The sequence below is a fragment of the Sapajus apella genome, unplaced genomic scaffold (genome assembly GCF_009761245.1).
Source record: "Sapajus apella isolate SASKATOON/1434 unplaced genomic scaffold, GSC_monkey_1.0 scaffold39, whole genome shotgun sequence".
Lineage (NCBI taxonomy): Eukaryota > Metazoa > Chordata > Mammalia > Primates > Cebidae > Sapajus > Sapajus apella.
Window position 1 is genome coordinate 19,422,238 of NW_022436979.1, and position 24,322 is coordinate 19,446,559.

The 24,322-nt window shown below is 45.4% G+C and overlaps 2 protein-coding genes and 1 long non-coding RNA gene across 5 annotated transcripts in view; all 3 read left to right on the plus strand.

The window, feature by feature from the left end:
- The window catches only part of TLR3 (toll like receptor 3), a 16,194-nt gene extending 13,242 nt beyond the window's left edge, over positions 1 to 2,952 (plus strand). For all 3 annotated transcript variants that reach the window (XM_032298864.1, XM_032298866.1, XM_032298865.1), the window contains 2 exons: positions 130 to 1,982; positions 2,500 to 2,952. In XM_032298864.1, coding sequence (XP_032154755.1) covers positions 130 to 1,982; positions 2,500 to 2,728 — 2,082 coding nt within the window. In that variant the 3' untranslated portion in view covers positions 2,729 to 2,952. The remainder of the gene's footprint in view (positions 1 to 129; positions 1,983 to 2,499) is intronic.
- Positions 2,953 to 14,359: 11,407 nt separating this feature from the next.
- LOC116565123 lies at positions 14,360 to 16,300 on the plus strand. The gene is made up of 2 exons (XR_004275274.1): positions 14,360 to 15,090; positions 15,333 to 16,300. It is a non-coding gene; the product is annotated as an uncharacterized LOC116565123 (long non-coding RNA).
- A 394-nt stretch (positions 16,301 to 16,694) lies between these two features.
- FAM149A (family with sequence similarity 149 member A) overlaps positions 16,695 to 24,322 on the plus strand; it is a 63,074-nt gene continuing 55,446 nt past the window's right edge. The window contains 7 exon segments of the mRNA XM_032298602.1: positions 16,695 to 16,722; positions 17,241 to 17,567; positions 17,570 to 17,632; positions 17,635 to 17,745; positions 17,748 to 17,811; positions 17,813 to 17,842; positions 17,844 to 17,990. Of these exon segments, the coding sequence (XP_032154493.1) occupies positions 16,695 to 16,722; positions 17,241 to 17,567; positions 17,570 to 17,632; positions 17,635 to 17,745; positions 17,748 to 17,811; positions 17,813 to 17,842; positions 17,844 to 17,990 (770 nt within the window).

Sequence of the window (24,322 nt, forward strand, 5' to 3'; positions counted from 1 at the left end):
TGGCCTGCCCACAGGATGTGGTGAGGGGGAGTGGGGATGGATGGGGTAGAGAGCTGTGTCTAAGCTTTTCAAAAGCCTTCCTGAGTCTGCGCTCTTTGGATTGTTAACCTCTTATTTCCCGACCTTTAGTTTTCTCCAGGGTGTTTTCACGCAATCGGAAGATTATTCGGCCTCTTTCTCAACAATGTCCAGCTGGGTCCCGGCCTCACAGAGCAGCTATGTTTGGAATTAGCAAACACAAGCATTCGGAGTCTGTCTCTGAGTAACAGCCAGCTGTCCGCCACCAGCAACGCAACTTTCTTGGGACTAAAGTGGACAAATCTCACCATGCTCGATCTGTCCCACAACAACTTAAATGTAATTGGTAACGATTCCTTTGCGTGGCTTCCACATCTAGAGTATTTCTTCCTAGAGTATAATAACATACAGCATTTGTTCTCTCACTCTTTGCACGGGCTTTTCAATGTGCGGTACCTGAATTTGAAACGCACTTTTACTAAACAAGGTACTTCCCTTGATTCGCTCCCCAAGATTGATGATTTTTCCTTTCAGTGGCTAAAATGTTTGGAGCATCTTAACATGGACGATAATGATATTCCGGGCATAAAAAGCAATATGTTCACAGGATTGATAAACCTGGAATACTTAGGTCTATCCAACTCCTTTACAAGCTTGCGAACTTTGACAAACGAGACCTTTGTATCACTTGCTCATTCTCCCTTACACCTGCTCAACCTAACCAAGAATAAAATCTCAAAAATAGAGAGTGGTGCTTTCTCTTGGTTGGGCCACCTACAAGTACTTGACCTGGGCCTTAATGAAATTGGGCAAGAACTCACAGGCCAGGAATGGAGAGGTCTAGAAAATATTTTTGAAATCTATCTTTCCTACAATAAGTACCTGCAACTGACTAGGAACTCCTTTGCGCTGGTCCCAAGCCTTCAGCGGCTGATGCTCCGAAGGGTAGCCCTTAAAAACGTGGATAGTTCTCCTTCACCATTCCAGCCTCTTCGGAACTTGACCATTCTGGACCTAAGCAACAATAACATAGCCAACATCAACGATGACACGTTGGACGGTCTTGAGAAACTGGAAATTCTGGATTTGCAGCATAACAACTTAGCGCGGCTCTGGAAACATGCAAACCCTGGTGGTCCTGTTTATTTTCTAAAGGGTCTGTCCCATCTCCACATCCTTAACTTGGAGTCTAACGGCTTTGACGAGATCCCCGTTGAGGTCTTCAAGGATTTGTCTGAACTAAAGATCATCGATTTAGGATTGAATAATTTAAACACACTTCCAGCTTCTGTCTTTGATAATCAGGTGTCTCTAAAGTCACTGAACCTTCAGAAGAATCTCATAACATCAGTGGAGAAGAAGGTTTTCGGGCCAGCTTTCAGGAACCTGTGGGATTTGGACATGCGCTTTAATCCTTTTGATTGCACGTGTGAGAGCATCGCCTGGTTTGTTAATTGGATTAATGAGACCCAAACCAACATCCCTGAGCTGTCAAGCCATTACCTCTGCAATACGCCGCCTCACTATCACGGGTTCCCAGTGAGGCTTTTTGATACAGCATCCTGCAAAGACAGTGCCCCTTTTGAACTCTTTTTCATGATCAGTACCAGTATCCTATCAATTTTTATCTTTATGGTACTTCTCATTCACTTTGAGGGCTGGAGGATATCTTTTTACTGGAATGTTTCAGTCCATCGAGTTCTTGGTTTCAAAGAAATAGACAGACAGACAGAAAAGTTTGAATATGCGGCCTATATAATTCATGCCCAAAAAGACAAGGATTGGGTCTGGGAGCACTTCTCCCCAATGGAAGAAGAAGACCAATCTCTCAAATTTTGTCTGGAAGAAAGGGACTTTGAGGCGGGTGTTTTCGAACTGGAAGCAATTGTTAACAGCATCAAAAGAAGCAGAAAAATTATTTTTGTTATAACACACCATCTATTAAAAGACCCATTATGCAAAAGGTAGTTAAAAATTGTGAAATTTTAAGCGTGTACTTGCTTATCAATTAAACTTTTTTTTTGAGATGGAGTCTTGCTCTGTTGCCGAGGCTGGAGTGCAGTGGTGTGATCTCAGCTCACTGCAGCCTCTACCTCCCAGGTTCAAGTGATTCTCCTGCCTCAGCCTTCCGAGTAGCTGGGATTACAGGTGCACACCGCCACGCCCCACTAATTTATGTATTTTTAGTAGAGTCGGGGTTTCACCATATTGGCAAGGCTTGTCTTGAACTCCTGGCCTCAGGTGATCCACCCACCTTGGCCTCCCAGAATGCTGGGATTACAGGCATGAGCAACCGTGCCTGGCCTCAATTAAAGTTTTAAATTAGCAGTATTACTCACAACTCAAAGAATTTTAAAAATAAAATTAAGAAAAAAACTCCCTGAGGGTCAGTAACAGTTTAAACTCTACAGAGTATTTCAAATAGTAGTGCTTCTGGCTGTTAAAAACTGTACATTGATTCTTCAATACATTTCTTCTTAGATTCAAGGTACATCATGCAGTTCAACAAGCTATTGAACAGAATCTGGATTCCATTATACTGATTTTCCTTGAGGAGATTCCAGATTATAAACTGAACCATGCACTCTGTTTGCGAAGAGGAATGTTTAAATCTCACTGCATCTTGAACTGGCCAGTTCAGAAAGAACGGATCGATGCCTTTCGTCATAAATTGCAGGTAGCACTTGGATCCAAAAACTCAGTACATTGAATTTATTTAAATATTCAATTAGCAAAGGAGAAACTTTCTCAATTTAAAAAGTTCCATGGTAAATTTAAGTTTTACATAAAGGTGTTATGATTTGTTTATTCGTATTTGTAAGTGATTATATTCTGTCACAATTATCTCTCTTCTAGGAAAATGTTTCTCCTTATTTCAGGTCTATTTTTGATAAATGACTTAATTTTACCCAAAACAAACATATAAACACATAAGAACATTGTTTACTAATAAATATACAATTGGCCACTGAGCCTATGGCAACTTAAAGGAGCCTTAAACATTTAAAACATTTTAAATGTTTTAAAACAGTCCTCATTTAAAAAAAAGTTGGAATTATATGAGGGTTTGTGATGATCTTTTTGTTTTGTTTTTTTTTTTTTTTTTGATTAAACTTAGAATGAAAGATAATTGTTACAAAAGGTGTAATGCTATTCCTTTGTAAAAGTGTAAAATATATACCCATATTTTTAACAAGTTTAATTACAGTATTTTTTCAATGGAAAAACTTTCTATTTTAGTAAATACTTGTCTCAGTGTTGATTTTGTTAAATGTTATTTTTTTTAACATGCATTCCCAAGGGCAAAAGCCATTTGCAATTCATTTTCATTAGTTACTGAGATGATTATTTGAATGAATATTTACTTGTATTTTTCTGAGATAGGAGTTTCTGCTATTGGAGAGTAGAAACAATTCTCTTACTAAAAGTATTGTAGACAGGCTTGCTTTCTGAAGGCCAATCAGTAATTGGCCTTGTGGAAACAGAACTTTCCTCCCGTGGTCACAGACTCAGGAGATGGCGTTGGCAAAATCACTTGGTCCCACTGAGATTCTTTGACTCTTGATCTTGAAAATTCTGATAATAAATAGCATCTTAGATATTCCCATATAATTAGTGATAATGATCACAGTAGAATATATTCCCAGTAATGTATTATTTTACCATAAAATATATGCTGTGTATAAGGTAGTCCTTATCTAGAAAGACTGTTTTTATTTTTGCTTTTTGTGTTTGTTTGTTTATTTTTTAGGGACAGAGTCTCCCTCTGTCGCCCATGCTGGAGGGCAGTGGTGAGATCTCGGCTCACTGCAACCTCTGCTTCCTGGCTTCAAGCCATTCTCCTGCCTCAGCCTCCCAAGTAGCTGGAATTACCCTTGCGTGCCACCATGATTGGCTAATTTTTATATTTTTAGTAGAGATGAGGTTTTGGCTAGGCTGGTCTTGAACTCCTGACCTCAGATGATCCACCTGCCTTGGCCTCCTAAAGTGCTAGGATTACAGGCGTGAGCCACTGCACCCGGCCTTTTTATTTTTGTTTTGCAATACAACAAAAAAAAGTTTTTAGTTTTGCAATAAAATAGAGTCTGATTATTGGAAATAGACATGAATAGCTTTTGGAAATATTTATCCTTCCAATATTTAAAGAGAAAGCTGAAGTTATAAAGCTGAGTTAATTTCTATACCTGAAACGTTCATTTGTCTGCTGAATTCAGGGAGCATTTGAGACATCACTTTTGGAACTTTGATGTAAATAGTTAAGTATTCCCAAGGCTGAGTTCCAACACCCTGGAATGAGAAATATCCACGGTACTGCTGGTTCGGAAGAGTCTATAGTCTGCCCACACTGTGAATGTGTGGAGGACTAATGGTCACTTTCAGATTATTTGCCACTCTTACAGCTGAGACACTATTTTTTCAGCATTTTAGTTAAGATTTGCTTTTTAAGTGTACAATAATCCTGTTTTATTTTGGCATTATAAAATAAAAATCATAGCTTCTTCTTTTCTTATATGCTTTGTGTGTTATCAATAGTGTCAAGTATTCATAAGATATTTTAAATTAATCGTTGCGCATTAGTCAATATATTAAGTTGCTTACTATGTAATATATGAGTGCTATTTAACATATAATATCTATATTTAGTATATCAATATGTTACTGGAGAGGGTGTCCAGGTTCTTGGTGCTTTGAGCAATGAACTGGACAAAATGAACAAAGAATGAGGCAACAAAAGGAGAGATTTATTGGAATCGAAAGTACACCCCACGGGTGGGAGCCGCCGAGCGAGCCGCTCAGAAGCTGGGTTACAGAATGCTCTTGAGTTTAAATACTCTGTGGAGGTTTCCATTGGTTCCTTGGTGTATGCCCTATGTAAAGGAAGAGGCTAAAGGGAAGTTACAGTTATTTACTTGGTGTGCACCCTATGCAAGTGAAGGGGGTGTTTTCCGGTAGACTTACAAAGTTACTTACTTCGTGGTAGAATGTTGGGGTTTTTCCATTTGATTTAGTTGCAAGAAGCGTTTAAGTTCCCTGCCGCCAAGACCCTATTCTCCTGCCTCAAATATATCAATGACATATTCAATATTTCGTTAAGTTGCTTAATATTTAAGAGGTTAAGATGTACAGATAATGACCTCTGAATACAAATAAAACTAGTAAAAGGTGTAAACTCTGACTCCTATCTGACCTAGGCGGGAAGTTACGTCCTGACCTTCTGCCCGCTGTCCTGTGTGATTGTTCTCAGGAGGGGCGCTTGTCCCTGGGGCTGGAGAGAAGGGGACTGAGGAAAGGATGTTTGTCGGGCCTCTTGTGTGATTCGCACAAGTGACTCGACTTGTCTGAATCCTCACAGGGCACCATCCTGATATCTGTTCACTCCAACTTCTTCCTGTTTTTCACACCGCAGAACAAAACCCAACTGAATCAACGTTGAGTTTCAAATCAACCTTGGTATCTAGGCTGTACCTAAAAATGAAAACTTTTAGATTGTAGTAAGAAGTAGATGCTGGCAGTTTGTTAGTGAGGAGGGGACGAGTTTCCAGTGCCACTCCGTTAACAATGTCTGATTATTCAAATATACACCTTAGGTTGTAAAAGTGAGTCAATGCTGAGTTACGGTGACCACTGAAAAATGTAAAGGTGCTTCAAATCAAGAACTTAGAAGGAATTTCTTGCTATCTGTTGAGACACAAAACAGGTTAGCGGTTGTCAGGACCTAGGAACAGGAATGGGGAGTGGCGGCAAATAGGCGGAAGAGATCTTTTTTGGGTGATGCAAATGCTCTAGAACTGGATTATGGTAATAATTTGTACAACTCTGTAAATTTACTAAAAGTTACTGAGTTGGATACTTAAAACAGATACATTTTATGATTTTTTTTGTAAATCATAGATTCACAAAACCATTAAAAATAGTATTCTTTGAGCAGGTACAGCTAGCCCTGTGCTAGCTACTGTGGTGAACAGGAGGATGGGATAGAGGTGTGGCAATAGGAGCTGGGGGGAAGGGATTTTCAAAGATGGTCCTGGGCAGGGACGGCTCCACAGAGGAGATACAGCCCGTTCCAAGGTGGGCGAGATTTCAGTGCGTGGAGAAGGTGGCGGAAGGCACAGCGAGAGGGAAGATCATGAGGGAGACATGAATTTGGTGTTTGGAGATAGTGGCGTGCCGAAGAGAATGGAACCAGGCTCCAGAGTGTGGCAGAGGTGTTTACATGCCGTGTTTAGAAGTTGTGGCTTTATAGGTTTCAACTGGCAAACCCAGACCTCATGATAAAATTCCCTCCTGGGATCTCTGCCTTAGATTTAGGTGTGAGCCACTTAAACAGAGGAATACAGATATAACTTCACAGCCCAAAGCCAGGCTGGCTCTTACAGAACAGAAAAGGGCTGTAAGCACCTTTTTTCCCTATAAACAAATACATCTGTGTTAAAATAAAAAAGGACAATCACTCATGAGTCATTAGTTACACTAGATGACGTGTTAGCCACTGTTAGCTCTAGCAAGTCTCTAGCCCTGCTCCATGGTCCTGTTTAACGTAGAAAAGAGCCGTGCTATGTGACTGTTCTCAGAAACCATGCTTTGTGTGCATTGGGCAGGAGTCATCAGACTTTTTGGTGGTGGAGCTCTTCCAGTTTCGCTTGAGGATTTCTGGGCAGACAGGGTTGGCTTATTTAGCTTCCTTTTCTCTTAGGTCAGTTCCCCAGGAAACAAGATTCTGGGATGGAGATTTGCATGAAGGCAGTTTCAGGGGTGCTCTGATTTATAAGTGAGTGAAATAAGCTGGATTGGGATAAGACAGGATGATTAACTGTGATGCAATTCACTATTGCAACTGAGTTCGTAGCTAACCCTACAGCAAGCTATGGAGCTGAAATGACCCTACAGAACTGGCAAAAATCTAGGCAAAGGGGCTGGCCCTCTCTCCATGCCCTCACATCAACCAGTCACAGACACAGGCAGCCGCAGGGAGGAAGTGAGACCTTAAGTAAAATGTTTTGCCAAAAGAAATTCAAAGGGGAGGCCCTGGTTGTGAACCATCGGAAGCTAACACACTGTGCAGCTGGGGGAATAAGTGCCTGGATCCCTAGAGCAGGGCTCCCTGTAAAATGGTCCTTTAAAAATGATAACAGTGAGAAAGTGATGACATTGAAAGGGACCTGACCCCACCAACTCCATCTTGCTTCTAACCTTGTTCACTTCCGAGTGTAGGCAAACTAACTTTGGGAGGAAAGTAGTTTATAATTTAACGTCAAAACGAAGGTCGTAACTTCCCTTTCCCAAAACGAGCCTCCTTCTTGCCAGGGAACCCGACTGCCTTTGTAGGACTAACAAATTAGCCACGAGATTTGTAACTCAATGACTCCTGCAGACAGCATCACTATTTCAGAAGGTAAGGCTGGCCTTTGGAGATGTCATTTCAAGTTTTTGCATTTCTGACAAATGATGGCTCATCCAGACCTGCCGACAGTCCTGTGGCTCCACCTAGGAATCGACTCAGCGTAAGAGGACAGGCTCAGCTCCCTCTGATTTCATCTCCAGCCCAAACAATCAGCACCTCGCATTCCCTGGCCCCCTACCCACCAAACTATCCTGAGCATCTCCAGGATCTGAGGGGTTCAGCCCGCAGAAGCAGAGAGATAACGGACAGAGAAGCCTTTCCTTGGTGGGTACAGGTACCATCTGGCCTGGGGCCTTTGGCGGCCTAATGCTGACTTGCTGCCTCTTTCTTTCATGAGTGCTTCTGTCATTTCTTCAGAAATCCAGCCTCTTCCCTTGCAGCCTAACTCACAGGCTCTGGTGAGCCGCCCCCAGCACAGGTGCATCCATGGCTGCCAGGATGGAATACAATGAATCCAAAGCTTTCCATTGGCCTGTCCCAACCCGGGTTCCAACTTCTCTCCTGCTGTGGCTTCATACACCTAAGCCATTGACTGGTGTTCCTCACTAGTGTTGTAAGATAACATCTTGTAGATGGGGGCCCTGCCAAAAGATGTGGAAAGACTGCATACGCCCTTCTCCCCTCAGAAATATCCAGTGCATACCAGAATATTCAAAACCGAGATGCCTGCTACGAAGGAAGCCGTGGAACCTCCGTTATTGAGGTATCCGTTAAACCCGTCTGAGTGCAGAACGCTTCAATCCTAGCTGTTCCCAGCACTCTGCCGAAAGCACATTCTGCACAGCACGCTTTGGGAACACTCTGGGTAAACCTGATTATTCTAGTTCTTGCCTCTTTAAGAAATTCTCCTTTTCACACCTTGCCCACCTTAGAGGTCACAATTTGTTTTTTATGGCCTTCTCCACTTTTCGCACCCATTCTTTTTCTTTTTACTTAGATTTTTTCCCCCCCTTTTTGAGGTAGTTGCCTAGGCTTGAGTGCAACGGCATGACCTCGGCTCACTGCAACCTTGACCCTCTGGACTCAGGTGATCCTCCCCCCTCACCCTCCCCAGTAGCCAGGACTACAGGTGTACACCATACATCATACTTCATCCATACCTTTAGTCTAATAGTATACTGTGTTGTAGACACCATTATAATATCTGACTCTGTCCCGAGCACTTGAAATAGGATAGAGCCTTGAACACACAGAGCCCCGTCAGACTCATCTTGGGATCCCCAGTATCTAGCAGGATGACTGGAACACAGTAACTTTTCAAACAAGAAGCTGCTGGAAAAGTAAATGCTAGACTGAAGTTGTGGCAGGGGGCCTAGAAAGGGAGTAGGCGCGTGAGATTGGGGGGAAACACACTTCTACCAACAGGAAATTTCATCTCCAGGAGCTCTGGCATTCCCTCTGGCCTCCAGCTCTGCAGTATCTATTCCAAGAACATGCCAGCACGCTGGGAAGAACGGTGTGGGATTCTAGGTCCCTACTGAAATCCTTTGAGGCCAGGCGCCGTGGCTCACACCTGAAAATCCCAGCACTTTAGGAGGCTGAGGCGGGCAGATCACGAGGTCAGGACAGGGAGACCATCCTGGCCAACATGGCGAAAACCCTAAATACAAAAGTTAGCTGGGCGTGAAGGTGAGTGCCTGTAATCCCAGCCACTTGGGAGGCTGAGGCAGGGGAATCGCTTGAACCAGGGAGTTGGAGGTTGCAGTGAGCCGAGACTGTGCCATTGCACTCCAGCCTCACCACAGAGCGAGACTCCGTCTCGAAAACAAACAAGCAAAAAACCCTTAGTTTATATTCTAAGTTTTTTTGTGATCTTGTTCTTTTCTTTCATGTTTCATGTGCAACCATTCCCGCATAAGTGCCTGACACAGAGTAGGAATTCACAAAACGTTTGCTGATGGAGTAATGAAAGCATTGGTGAATGAATACACCTGGAATAACATCGTAGCTTTCCGGGACAGCAGTGAGAAATCCTCTCTGTTCTCCAAGTGTGCCTCACCCTTTCCAATTTCCATCCATTTGTGGGGTTGTTTTCACTGCTCTGTGTTCTCCTTTCCTTGGCTAAGTCTTGCAGTTTTAGGGTGAGATCCGGTGTTCACTTGCCTTCTAAGCCTCCCTGAACACTCCCTGGGACGGCTGCTAGCTAGCTCTTTACCCTGAGCCAAGGGCCTTGGATAGGAAGGACGTCACCTGGTAGACTGTGAGTGCCTGAGTGTGTGAGCTTGAGATCCACCGTGCCAGGGCAGGAATCTGCACAAATCCCAGGTAGGAGAGGGGGCTTTGCCTTGGCCGCCATGTGACTTTGAAGGGAGTTCTCAGTGGGGCCTCTTTTCCAGTCTACTATTTTGCTGATAATCACCCTTCTTCAGAGCAAGGGGGTTTAAAGAGCTATTCTTCTTCACGTTGCTTTGGTATCAAGCAATTTCCACTGGGATGAACACCGGGTGCAGTGAGGTCACCCTTCCTCAGAGAAACCCCGCTGCCTACCCAGTGGTGAGAAACAGAGGGCCCTTCCAGACACCCCCGATCGCAGTTCACCCCCACTCCTGGCAGTGTAGCGATTCTGCAGCCTCCTCTGACGTCATCCATCCCTGCTGGCTCATGTGTCACGGTCTGCCCTTAAGTATGTGGTTCCAACCCCAGCTTGGAAGAGAGTGGAGGAAACGGGACTGGCCCTCGCCATGCCCTCCCTCCTTAGGAAGCCCCTGGTATTTCTGAACGGAATAGTCGCAGAGGGGATAAAGGGGGACGAGGCATTTAAGGGATGGCTCAGGACGTGGTTGGAAAATTGACCTCCTTGTGAATCTTGGCACAGTGGATTTTGAGTATTGTACTTTCAGATAAATTCCAGGAGGTGTCACAAGTCATGCTCCAAACTGTAAGGAGAGTCTCACCAGTTCCGTGCTCTATCCTTCATCTTCCTCCTCCCTCTTATTTCTCTTTTTATCTGCCTCCTATCTCCTTTCCCTCTTCTTCTGCTCTCCCCGAATTATGCCCCAGTCTAGAGGCGTGCTCAGCAGGAAAACACAAACTCTGGTGGGATGGATGTGTCTAAAGTCTGTGTGCCTAGCTGTTATTCTTGTGTTTATGAGCCTCTTACCAAAGCACTATATGATACGATGTTGACGTGTCATCTAGAAATACAAAGGCAGGCTTTGAGAAGGTCTCTCACTATCTCTTTAATGATAGCATTTGAAACGGTGAAGAAGCCCTGGTGCATGCATTACATCCACAGAGCACAGAGGCACTGCAAGTCGGTAGACGCCTTTAGTCTGATAACAATAGACAGTCAGACTTTTCACTGTAGCTCCTGGCTACAGCAGACCCAGCAGTTACCCGCCCAGTAGACACCCACACCTCTTACTCTTCCTTGCCTTAGGGATGCTGATTTTGTTCAGGGGAGCAACGAAACCAGGGAAAGGGGCTCCCTTCTGTAGCCCTAGGGGGTGCGCTGATAATAAAGGTAATATGATTTCTCTTTCTATTCTTTCCTCTATTTTTTAAATTTTTATTTCTCATTGAGACAGGGTCTCACCTTGTTACCCAAGCTGGAAAAGCGCAGTGACGTAATCTCCGCTCACTGCAGCCTTGACTTCTTGGGCTCAAGCGATCCTCCCACTTCAGCTTCCGGAGTAGCAGGGAATACAGGCATGAGCCGCCATAACCAAGCTAGTTTTTTAAAGATGTGGGCTGGTCTCAAACTCCTGGGCTCAACCCATCTGCCAGCCTTGGCCTCCCAAAGTGCTGAGGTTATAGGCGCCAGCCACCATGTCCAGCTATTTCTCTTTCTGATGATTTGTTTAGCTGTGGACTTTTGACCTGGTTATAGCCAATGGGACTCAATTGGAGAAGCTTCTGGAAAGTAATCTGTTCTTTAATGAGAGACGGTGACCTGAGCCTTCTCCTTACCTTGGATGTAGCTATTTATTTATTTGTTTATTTATTGAGACAAAGTCTCGCTCTGTCTCACTCAGGCTGGAGTGCAATGGCATGATCTCGGCTCACTGCAACCTCCACTTTCCGAGTTCAAGTGATTCTCCTGTCTCAGCCTCCCGAGTAGCTGGGGTTACAGGAATGTGCCACCACGCCCAGCTAATTTTCATATTTTTAGTAGAGATGGGTTTCACCATGTTGGCCAGTGTGGCCTCGAACTCCTGACCTGGTGATCCACCTGCCTTGGCCTCCCAGAGTGCTGGGACTACAGGTGTGAGCCACTGTGTCTTGTTTAAAGAAAGATGGCTGGTGCTGAGGGTGACACCTCAGAAACACCAGGAAACAAGCCATTCGCCCTGACAATGCGTGTACAACAGAGAATGAGCTTAAGTCTCTATGACACTGGTAATTCACCGCAGCAATCCCGGAAGCAGCGAATTGTGGGTGTCTTACCCTGTGAGCTATGTAAGCATCCTGAATGCTCAAGCTAAGGCCAGCGAAGGATTTTCCTGATCGCTGCGGCTGAATGTACCTCCCCTGCCTCTGTGGTCTGGTCCTCAGCATCTGCTACAACACTCGTGGAATGGGGACATGGTCTATCAAGAATCACTGTGATGTAACACTGCCTTTTGATCAGTTGTAAATTGTTCTTATTGTTTTTATTTTATTTCATTTCATTTTTTGAGACAGAGTTTCACTCTTGTCCCCCAGGCTGGAGTGCAGTGGTGCGATCACGGCTCACTGCAACCTCTGCCTCTTGGATTCAAGCTTCTCCTGCCTCAGCCTCCCGAGTAGCTGGGATTACAGGTGTCCACCACGGCAGCTGGCCTAAAACTGTTCTTACTGTTATTTTAATAGTTTTCCCTTCATGCCTGTAATCTCAGCACTTTGGGAGGCCGAGGTGGGCGGATCACGAGGTCAGGAGTTCGAGACCAGCCTGACCAACATGGTGAAACTCCGGCTCTACTAAAAATACAAAATTAGCTGGGCATGGTGGTGTGCACCTGTAATCCCAGCTACTCAGGAGGCTGAGGCGGGAGAATCACTTGAACCTGGGAGGAGAAGGTTACAGTGAGCCGAGATCAGGTCACTGTACTCCAGCCTGGGTGACAGAGAGAGATTCTGTCTCCAAAAAATAAAAAAAGTTTCCCTCAGTAGAATACAGAGCCCTCAATCAAACAGCAAGAAAATCTGCCCAGGGCTTTACAGAGGCTTTCATTTATTATCACCGAAAACAAATAATACATGCTTGTTGCAAACATTCACATCATACAAAAATGAATAAATAAACTTGGAAGCAAATGTAGCTATAATTGCCTTCTAGATCTTTTTCTCTAGTTATTCAGAGTAACCTGGGATCACATGTAATATAATAAAAACGAAGCTCTACTGAGGATTGCCAAGTGCTATGTATGCTCTGTTCCAACGACCTCACATGTATTAGTTAACCTAACTCTTACAAGGTACCGTTCAGATAAGCACGGTCCAGGAAGCTGAAGAGCAGAGAGAAGTCTTGGTATTGTTTAGTGGCAAAGACAGACTGTGAGCCCACACAGCTCAGACCCTCAGGCCACCAGACTCCAATGCCCCCCTGTGGTGCTTAGTAAATATGTGTCGAATCAACAAATGTTTCTCATTGTTCAGAAGTTTGACAGTTTCATAATCAAAATTGACGGTATTTTTCTTTGTAGTTTCTGGCCCCGGTGCCACGCTAAGTGAGGCGATTAAACTTCTCAAACAGATTAACTGCTCAGGTTATTTAACTTTCAAGTTTCCAAAACACATTTCTTCATAGCAACCTGGTCATAATTTCCTAATACTTTCTCCATGATGCAGCCAAGTGTTACTGTACACATCAGAAAGACAATTCATGAAATGGTTAATCAATATAAGCAGAATGATTTTATCGCATGAAGCAGGACTCTGACATGTCCAATAGTCTGTATAAAACCATTAGAAAGAAAGATTGACTGTCTCTCACTTCCTGATCCTGCTGGAGTCACACTCCATCACCTGAGGCTCAGGTTCTGAGGATGACATGCTGCTGGTAATTAACAGAGAAGCCTGGCAGCATGGATGAGAGACTGTTGATGGATGAACAGTGGGAACAAAAGACTGGACACCTTGCTAAGAACGGCTTACCATGTTTGCAGGTATAGGTCATTTTCAAAGGAAGGCCCTCCAAACAAAGGGATCCACCATTCATTCAGCATGCCTTCTTCCCGAGGCTGGCTGGGGAGAATGCCACATCCAGGACCCAAACCAGCGATGACACCTCTTCCCTGGCACCACCGTCTTCCTTTTTATGATTCTTGTCATTCTCCCTATAAATTTAAAACTGTTATGATTACCATTTTAGCTTGTAGCCGCTTTTTAGAGTGAATTTATCCACTAAAGACTTTCATAGAGCTACAAGCCAGATACTATGATCTTGAAGTACCTCCAAGTTAATACCCCAACCATGGTATTTCCTAATGGACTGCCATAACGAAGTACCAGGAGCTGGGTAGATTAAAACAACAATTTTTTTTTCTCACAGTTCTGGGATCAGGAAGTCCTAACTGAGGTGTTTGGGGGACCTGTAGGGGAGGAGTCACCCCTGCCTCTTCCTAGCATCTGGTAGTGGCCGTCAGCCTGCAGCACCCTTCGGCTCGTGGCTGCTTCACTGCAGTCTCTGCCTCTGTCATCCCATGCTGCTCCCCCTGTGTGTCTGTGCTCACATCTCCCTCTTCTTAAAGAGTACACACCGGGCACGGTGGCTCACCCCTGTAATCCCAGCACATTGGGAGGCTGAGGTGGGTGGATCACCTCAGGTCCAGTAGTTCGAGACCAGCCTGACCAACATGGAGACACCCTGTCTCTACTAAAAATACAAAATTAGCTGCGAGTGGTGGTGCTCGCCTGCAATCCCAGCTACTTGGGAGGCTGAGGCAGGAGAATTGCTTGAACCCAGGAGGTGGAGGTTGCAGTGAGCTGAGATCGTGCTTCCAGCCTGGGCACCAAGAATGAAATTCCATCTCAAAAAAAAAAAAAAAAAAAAAAAGAGTACACCCATCCTACTGGACAAGGGTTTATCCTAGTGACCTCAGCCTACCTTGATTCCATCTGGAAAAACCCTATTTCCAAATAAGGACACATTCACATGAACTGGGGGTAGGACCTCAACATATCTTTAAGGGGATGCAACTCAAATGTACCCACAGCTAGGACACAAGCAAACACACCTTACAGACAGAATGCCTTCAAGGCCGGGATCCGGAAGGGTCTACAGCTGTTCTCTAGCTTCATTAACAGCATCTATCTGTATACTTAAGAAAAAGTACATTCCCTTCCCACAGAAGGGAAGCAGTAAGGGAAACATGGGAAGTTCTAAAATCAGAGAGCCCAAGACAGCTGCATGAATGTGCCCCTGTTCAGGAAGGGTTGCTCCTGAAGGGGAAGGGTGCTTGGCTCCAATGGCTAATGTCCCCTGTATGTGAAGCATGTGACGCCTTCCCCCTGCTTTGATTCCACACTCACTTAGCAATCATTGGAATTAATTTGGTCCTAACAGGAATTCCTCTTACAGGGAAAGAGAAGATGATGCAACATTATATCAGTGCTTTATGAGTCAGGTTAATGGGGCTCCACACTGAGAGAGGCTGGTCAGCTGTGAAGGTGCTGGGCCGTCAGATTTGAGTCTGAAAGATCAGGAATCTGGAGTTCTGGCAGCAAAGTGCTACCCTCCAAGGATGCAGGTGAGCTGAATCAGGCTTTGCGCCACAATGGCCCTGCCTTGCTGTTACTGCAAGTTACATATGTTGAGATTCAATCAAGTGACTAGCAGCATACTCACTGAAAGCAAATACTCTAGCAATGATGGCTATTTGCATTGAAAGTGACCGGATATATTAAGGGTTTAATTACCCCATGAATCAGAATAAGATCTTTATAAAATAAACAACAACAAAAAAACTGAAGGAGTGCTGTATGAAAACAGGCCAGCGTTGGGACGACCGTCCAGACTTCGGAGGCTACCTGGTGAGTTGCTGCAGAAGAGGAACATGAGAGCACGAGAAACGTTCACGGTTCAAGACCAGCCTGTTCCTGGTCTTTGCGTTGTGACGGAGTTGGCACTGCTTCCCTGGCTTGCCCCCAGCCCTCTGCCTCTTATCATGGCTGCTCTCGGAGGTGTCTGTTCTCAATTTCCTCCTTCTCTCATTTTGATTCTTCACTGCATGCTGGTGCTTCACACGCTGACTACTGTGTGCTCCTGTCTCTCTGAACATCCAAGGCCCTCTAAAATCTGACCCTAGGCAGCCATGTCTCTTCATCCCGTAGGCACACAAATGCTCTGCTGTCCCCAAGCGAATGTTGACTATGAAGGGTACCATCACCTGTGCTTGTTTTCTAGGGCACTCATCGGACACTCAGCATATGACATGGATTATTCCAGGCTCTGGGAAGAGAATAGCTCTTCCTTTGCATGCCTGTGCTTAATGCAGTCTTGAGGCAGACGAGTGCTCAGTGTATGTTTGTTGGTGGCCGTTAGATGCAAAAAAAGGAATCACGACAGGATATCATAAGCAGAAGACTGGCTAACTGGCTCCAAATAATGCAAAACTTAGCATTACTGTGTAAGTTTACGGTAGCTCGACTCCAGTTTGATAACTTACAAAAGTTTCAAGTACAGACACATGAATGTCAGTTTACTCACTACCAGACTTAATTCATCTCTTTTCTCTACCCCAGATCAGGAAATGTAACTCCTGGGATCAAAGCAGAAACCTTTCCCTGAATATTAATGGACAAACTCTGTCGATCTCTCATTATTATTTTTTTGACACAGTGTCTCACACTATCACCCAGGCTGGAATGCAGTGGTGCCATCAATGGCTTATCTAAGGCACAAGCCATCACCTCAACCTGGGACTACAGGTATGTGCCACCATGCCCGGCTAATTTTTTTTTATTTTTTTATTTTTGTAGAGATGGGATCTCCCTATGTTGTTGCCCAGGCTAGCCTGGAACTCCTAGGCTCAAGCGATCCTCCCAACTCCGCCTCACAACGTGCTGGGGTTACGGGCAGGAGCCACTGCGCCTGGCTGCAGTATCTTATTTTTTATTTATTTATTTTTTAATTGCATTTTAGGTTTTGGGGTACATGTGAAGAACATGCAAGATTGTTGCGTAGGTACACACATGGCAGTGTGATTTGCTGCCTTCCTCCCCTTCACCTATACCTGGCATTTCTCCCCATGCTATCTTGAACCTGGAAACCATCATTCTCAGCAAACTGACACAAGAGCAGAAAGTATCTTATTTTCTAACCTTGCTCCACACTGACCCCACACCCCTGCAGATGCTCACTCACACGCTCTACGTTTCACGTATATTTTTCAGATTAAGCAAAATACAATGTATTATTCCAGTTGGTAAAAAAGTTTCCCTTTCATACCTGTCTTTGAATTTGCAGTCATTCCGATTATATTTTGAGTTCTCAAACATTTGCGTTACATAGTCTCTTGGTTCACTCGGACAGGTGTTTCAACAGGCGTGTGTGGGTCTCACCAGCTCAGCTCTCAGAGCCGGTCCTGTCTGCAGGTTCGCGCCTGGCGCACCTCGCTGTGGGTCCACCCCACCCTTAGTGAGCCGCCCTGACCAGGACCCTGGGGTAGGGGGTGGGGGGGCGCTGCTGTTTCTAGCTCTTTCGCCCAAACACACCTTCCCACCCGCCTTCCCTATCATCAGACAGGTGCCCTGACCCCGGCACGCGCAGGCTTGTCGGGCTGGTCCGTTCCAGACCGTTTCGGAGCCAGGATTCGCCTTCCCGGCCCGGGGCCTGAGCTCGGCGGGTGGGATCTGCGAGGCTCCCCGCGCGGGGGAAATGGGCGAGGGCTCCTTTAAGGCGGAGGCGGGCGGGGAGCGCGGCAACCCCGCGGGCACAGCCAGAGCCGCCCCGGGGCCCAGTTAGCCGGGGGCGCGGCCGGGCGCGCAGAACCGGGCGAGGCTGCTCCCTGCGGCCGGGGGTGTGGGGCGACCCAGCGGCGCGGAGCGGAGCGGGCGCGGTGCCTCGGGGCGGAGAGGGTTAGGGTGCGGGGACCCCGGGCTCCTCGGCCCCGCCCGCCGCCTCGGCCGGATCCCGCGCTGGGCGCTCTCGCGCGGCGCGTCCACGGTGGAGGCGTGGGGGCCGCGGGGCCGGACCTCGGGCCTCTCTCGGCCAAACTCTTCAGGACTCGCCGGCGGCCCCCGCGGGCCCCTCCTCCGGCCGCTCGGGAGCTGCTGGCGCCGCAGGCTGCGGGTCTCCGGGGCTGGCACCCCGCTGGGCGCCGCCGCCACCCCGGCCCCGCTCCGCGCCCTGGCTCCGGACCCCAACTCCTACCCCGGGGGCTCCGCCGCAGGAGCAGTGCGGACCCCGCCTCGTGGCCCAGCAGCCCGGGAGCGGCCGAAGCCCGGCCCCAGCTCCCTACGCCGCTGGCTCCCGGCCCGCCTGGTGGTCCCCGCGCGGCCGCCCACGGAACCCGCGCCCGCCTGGCCCGGGGGAGCGAGAGCCGGACGCCTGCGTGCCCCCCGGGGCTGGCCCCGGAACGCTGCTGCCCACCCTGCCCGACGTCGGCGAGGACGCGCCCTCGGGTGGCGACTCCGCGGGTGGCGAAGCGTGAGTAGCCGCGGGGTCCGGGCGCGCGCTCCTTTTCCTGCCACCCCGACCCCTCCGCCTGCCGCCCTCACCTTCGCAGGTGCGTTTTAGGAGGTAAAACACCGGCAGTAACTTCCACCAACCCCTGGGCACCCTCCTTGCCCTTTTCCTGGGTCAGCCCTTGGCTTTGCGGGCCTCCAGGTACAAGCAGGGACCTGCTTTGCGCGCTTTCTGAGTGAATCATAAGGGGGCGGAAGGAAAAGACAACGTTGTTTCCCTTCTGCCAGCATTGCTACTTAGAGCGTTTGTTAGTTTGGTTTTCTTAAGGACTTTTGGAAGTTCCTTTCTTTGTCTCAGAATGTAGCAGGCATGCAGGGAAACCGAACACACACCTCTGCAGCAACTATTTTAAGAAATGGTGAGACCTTGTGCTTTCTAATTTCCAAGGAGCAGCCCTTAGTCTTACCAGGTGGGATGGGTCTCCTTTGTGTGACATCTGGTTAGTTTACGTATGCGTAACATCATCTGACACGAATGGAATTGTAATGCCCAGGACACGTCTGATTATTTCCCTAGAGCTCCTGAGAGCCGCCGCAGTGACCTGAGTTACTACAGAAACGTGACTTCATGGGAACATTTTCACTGGGAATTGGAGGCCACTTCCCTCAACAACCCCCCCACCCCACACGCACACCCCTTTCACTTCCGATAGTAGTGATAAAAACATTGCTCTTTCAAAACGTGTTTTAGAACTAAGACGAATTTTAATTTTTGATGAACAGAGCATATTGTTAGCTATTCTTCAGTGGGTAGATTTTCATCCTGAATGCTGTAAAGGAATAGTGAAATGGTCAAACACAGGGGCGCCCATTCACAGACCGAGGTTTCTACATTGTCATCTAGTGAGACCATTCCCTACCCCCCCTAAAAAATCCTGACTGATTTTTGAATTCATACTGATCCTGACTCATTCACAATTTAAATAATTACAATTTCACAAAATTGCGCGATATTCATGTCAACATGAAAATAAGCAGTTAAACAAAAAGTTGTTCCCACTCATTAACAAATACTATATATATAATGAAATATGTTTATCAACTGTTATTTTTCCCTAAGGAAGATTAATTGCTTTTGGAAAACTGACTGGAATACGTATGCCTGAGGAATTAGACCTTTGTTCTTGGCAACTGGTCCTTAACATTTATGCAATTAATGTTTTATGAGCAAACAGAACTACACACTGACCTTAAACTCTAGTCTTAGTGCTTTTAACAAAAAGACACTGAAATATGCAGCATGGCCAGTGAAAGAATTGGTGTTAGTTTCAGTTCTTGAACATCTTAGCTCATGTTTATATTGTGCAAAAATTTGCAAAAGACACTTTTTCAATAACACTGCATTTGGCATTATTTACAGAAGAGATTATCCTGAATTAACAGATGCATTCAATTTTATAGACAGTGAAGAAATTGAAATTTTAAAATTACTATGATTATTTTTTGAGATGAGGTCTCCCTCTGTCACCCAGGCTGGAGTGCAGTGGTGTGATCACTGTTCACTGCAGCCTCAACCTCACAGGCTCGAGCATTCTGATTCTCTCGTCTCAGACTCTCGAGGATCTGAGACTACAGGTGTGAGCTACCATGCCTGGCCAATTAAATTGTGTGTGTGTGTGTGTGCAGGGACGGAGTCTCCCTGTGTTGCCCAGGCTGGTCTTGAACTCCCGGCCTCAAGCAGTCTTCCCACCAAGGCTTTGCTGGGATTACAGGCATGAGCCACTGCATCTGGTCATGAAATTGGATTTTAGATAAGTGCCATGGGAAGTAATATACACAGCTAGGTGCTTTGCAGAATCTTCCTGAGCCTGTGTGCTCCTGCTGTCTGCAGCAGGTAAAGGCACACAGAGGCAGGAAGCAGACTGGCCCTCTGGGCCTGCCATTTTTCCTTTCCTTTCAGACCTGTGACTACTCACGTTCCCTCCTCTCATCATACCCAATCCTTTTTCAATCACTAAAACATAAAAAGAGGTGAAGGGGAAGGAAGAAAGGATTAAGGTGACTTTTCCTTCGATACTGCAGACTTTGCACCTCGAAGGATTTTTCTCCTCTCCTGGATTTCTGCAGTGGTGATTTATAACACAGAATAAACAAACATAAGACAATGAATTTAAATTTGCGCCTACCATGTCATCTGTCACTTGGCAAAGCTGCTGCTGTTAGCCTGTGTGGTTAATATTAAAATCAGGAATTTAAATTTCAAGTCTAGGAACATGGAGAAATGGGTAATGTCGAGGAAAAAAGAGTGATGAGACAGAATGTGAATACGTATAAAGGAAACGTAAACCTATTCACAAGAAATGTAGATCAATTTTAAGGCTGTGGCACAGAGTTACAAAGGAAAACCCTATTAACAGTTTATACTTTTTTGATAACTCATATGCTTTACATTTGCCTGATTCTTTACTTGGCTTTTTTTAAAAAAAAAAATCCTAAAACTAAAATTAGTGAAATTAACTTGAGTAGGAAAATATGCAAAATATCCTGCCCTTTAGAGGGTTTTTTTGTAAACAAAGATGCTGAATAGCAGCAGGGTTTTTGATCTCTGACCCAGGAATTCTTTTGCTCCTCAGGGCATGCTGGCTGCACATCTGAGCCAGATGCAGGGGATACAGCGCTCTCTTTCTTCACCTCACTTCCTGCATCCCTAGCTGTGTGATCGGCGCCTTTGACCTTCACCTGGGCTTCCCTGTGCATTTCATGCCTGTGTTACGCCTCAATGTTTTCCAGTCTCACTCATCCCTCTTCACCACCTCTTTGCACACGTCCGGTTTGAGACACACACTACACCTTGAGACGGTCTTACTCTCTTACTTGTTCTGCAGATTTAAGAATTCCTAGCAGTATGTAAGGTGCGTAGATAGATAATTGCTGTGTATGAATGTTGGTAGGTTGTAAACTCCTCCAGTCGGGAAGTATTTATTGCTCGTATAGTCGTAGTTATTAGTATACACTCCTCTTTTTATTTTTGAGGGATGGAGTTCCAATGTTGAAATCACGTTAGTGTGGAAACATGGCAGTGGCTGCTGGAAGGGCTTGTCAGCGTGGCTGGCAGTGAAGTGATTGGAGGGACTCCTCTTGATTCCTGTGACATTGAGGCAGCCTCCAGGGTGGGGAAGCCTGCAGACCTGGAAGTCAGAGGAGGTGGATTTCATCTCAAACCTTTTGCTAGCGGAGCCGTTCTGGGCAGGTTATTCATTTTTCCCTAGCTGTAGTTTTTCTTTCTTAATAATATGGAGGTGAAAATAATACTTTCCGTGTAGAGGTGCTCTAGAAATTAATGAAAATAATGTATTAGGTAACACAGAGAAATGCTTTTAAAAAAAAGAGTGTGTTATCTGCGGGGCCTGGTGGCTCATGCCTATAATTCTAGCACTTTGGGAGGCGGACAGATCACCTGAGGTCGGCAGTTCTCGACCAGCCTGACCAGCAAGGAGAAACCCCGTCTCTACTAAAAACGTGAAAAGTAGCTGGCGTGGTGGCACGTGCCTGTAGTCCCAGCTACTCGGGACGCTGAGGCAGGAGAATCGCTTGAACCCAGGGGGCAGAGGTTGCAGTGAGCCGAGATCGCACCACTGTACTTCAGCCTGGGCGACAAGAGCAAAAACTCCATCTCTAAGTGTTAGGTATGGTTACTTCCTGCCTCTTGGCACAGAAATGAAAATTGAGAGCCGTGTTTTATCTAAAGAAACCTTGAAGAAAAGACTGAGAGAGAAAAATGATCCATTATAGTTACCATGTGACTGTAATAAACGGCGTCTTTTAGTTCAGTTATTTGGGAGAACAAATTATGGTACATGCCAATCTTTAATCATTGCTGTCCCTGCCTGACTTACAGAAAATAAGGGTTAGTTTAGTTAACACTACCATTGAGTGCTGTATAGCACCTAGAAGGAAGTGTATTTACCACTCTGGGATCAAGCTTTTAATCTGCAGAATAATCAGTAGTATCACAAATCGTACATTTGTGTAGCCCGTGCCTATTCCTCCACTGAAATCCTTTGATTTAGATTCATGTCTTATGTCCATTATCAGACCATAAACTCTTTGTCCTGTGGTATGTAAGGAAACACATACCCATAAAGGACATTTAGCAAATATTTATTGAATGGACGAAGAAAATATTTTCTTCTTCATGTAATCCACTGTCTTGGGTTTCTAATCTTACAACAATCTTGGGGCAATTTAAATGTCTTTCTTTAAGAATAATTGTTGTCTTGGGTCTTTTTGTTTGATTGTCTTGAATTTTTTCCAAAGTTAATCATGCGTTCTGCTGGGACTTAAGCATTCTCCCAGGGATGAAAGGTGAGCTCAGTGTACAGTTGTCAGATGACCGTTACTTTCTATTGCAGTCATATGACCATTACTTTCATTAAAAACAAAAATGAATTCAACTTGATTTTCCATGTCGAGTATTTGCCTAAACCCGAGAAAACAATTTTGTTCTCACTGTCTTGTGCAGTAAACTTTTGCTTTAAATTATCCTGTTTCTTTGTTGTTAGATTTAAGTCTTGAAAATTGTATTTATCAGTTATACGTTCTTTTGCGGTGTGTTTAAAGAACACATTTTGAATGATTTTTAATTTCTTATCCAACAAGCATGGCCCTTGACATGTGCCAAGCTCATAACGACAGCCCTATGGGATTTGAACCCTTCAGCATTGCGTAATCACAACAGGTCCTGTAAATTTGTATAGTTTTTAGAGCACAGATTGAAGTCAGACTGAATTTGATTCAATTCCCATTTTATAATTTTTCTTAGAATGCTAACTAAGCATTCACATCGGCTACCGTATTTAACCTCTTTAAACCTCACCTTGTCATCCATAAAATGGGAATTAATAATAATGCCTATTCAAAGAGACATTGTTAGGATTAAAAGAGATCATATATACAAACTTGTCTCTGTGGTGGCTGGTATGTAAGCATCAATAAATATCTGTTACTATTACCTGATATACATTATTTTAAATATATTTTTATTTATTACCCAGAGTCAGCATCTTTCGTATAAAATACATCTTATTGCTATGATCTGCAATGAAGGTTAATGTATTATTTAATTAACTGTCAGCCTGTATTTAACAAATATCAATTCCATCTAAGACCCACATGGAGCTAGATTTTGGAGTAATCAGGGAAAGAACTGGAAATGGATCTTATCAAAAAGCAGGAAAAATAAGACAAATGATCCAAGAGTGTTTTCAGACACACTGCCGTGAGCATACAGCTAAGAGAGAGAAGGATGCCCGGAGACCGTGCCGCAGGGACGGGAGGTGGCCGGGGTCTGAGTTCTAAAGAATGTGCAGAATTGGGGCACATGGACGTCTGGGGCTTGGGAGGGCACTGGAGGAGACCTGGGCAGTGTGAGCAGATACCTGGAGGGACAGAGCCACATGCACGAGGCTTTCAGTTTGTTAGTGGCACAGCTTTTGTGAAAAGCATTGAGAAAACTAGGGAGAGCCTTGGATACCAGGCTGTGTTTAGTAAACACTGGAGAAGCCACCATTGAGAGAGAGGAGTGGCATGAGCAGGCTGTGTCTTAGGATTGAGCTAACACGCAGGGAGCTAGTAGGAAGCTGTAGGTGTAAACAGCTGGGAGGTGTGGAGCCGAGGAATGAAGGCAGTGAAAAGGAAGGTACTGAACTGACAAATCTCACAAGACTGGCAACACACAGGTGAGGTGGAGGAAGTGCTGGGAAGACGACGTCACGTGGCTGGAAGGAGCACCACGCGAGCGATCACAGAAGATGAGGGTTTGTCAGGCAGATGAGGAATTCACTCTGGGATACACCTTGAGCTGAGGTCTAGGAAAACATCCAAAGAAGGGACCGGGCTCAGGGCTGGACGTTCATGGTGGAATGCAGCAGGAAGTTAAGGACTGGGAGTATAAACAGGCAGCTTTGTGTGGACAGGTGATGGTGAACATGCACAGCAATCACAAACTACACAACAGATGACATCACACGCCAGGCGAGATGAGAGCGCTCATTACTGTGGTTGCCCGGTGCTTCAAGACCCTCTAAAATGAGGGGTGTCTCCTTTCTCTGCTGGAACAGTGCTTCTCAATGTGTGTGTGCCATTAGCTAGCAGTTACCAGTTAGTTACTTGCTCCCTGTCCAAGAAGAGGTAAGTACTGAAAGGGCGAATAAGCGTTTAGAAATGTTACAGCAATAGGCAGAGCAGCGTTCTGTCTGTTGACTCTAATAATTACGTTTGGATTCATGTTTTGTGTATCCATCTTACCATTTTATTTTCCTATTTATTACATTTTTAAAGTATTTTTTTTTTTTT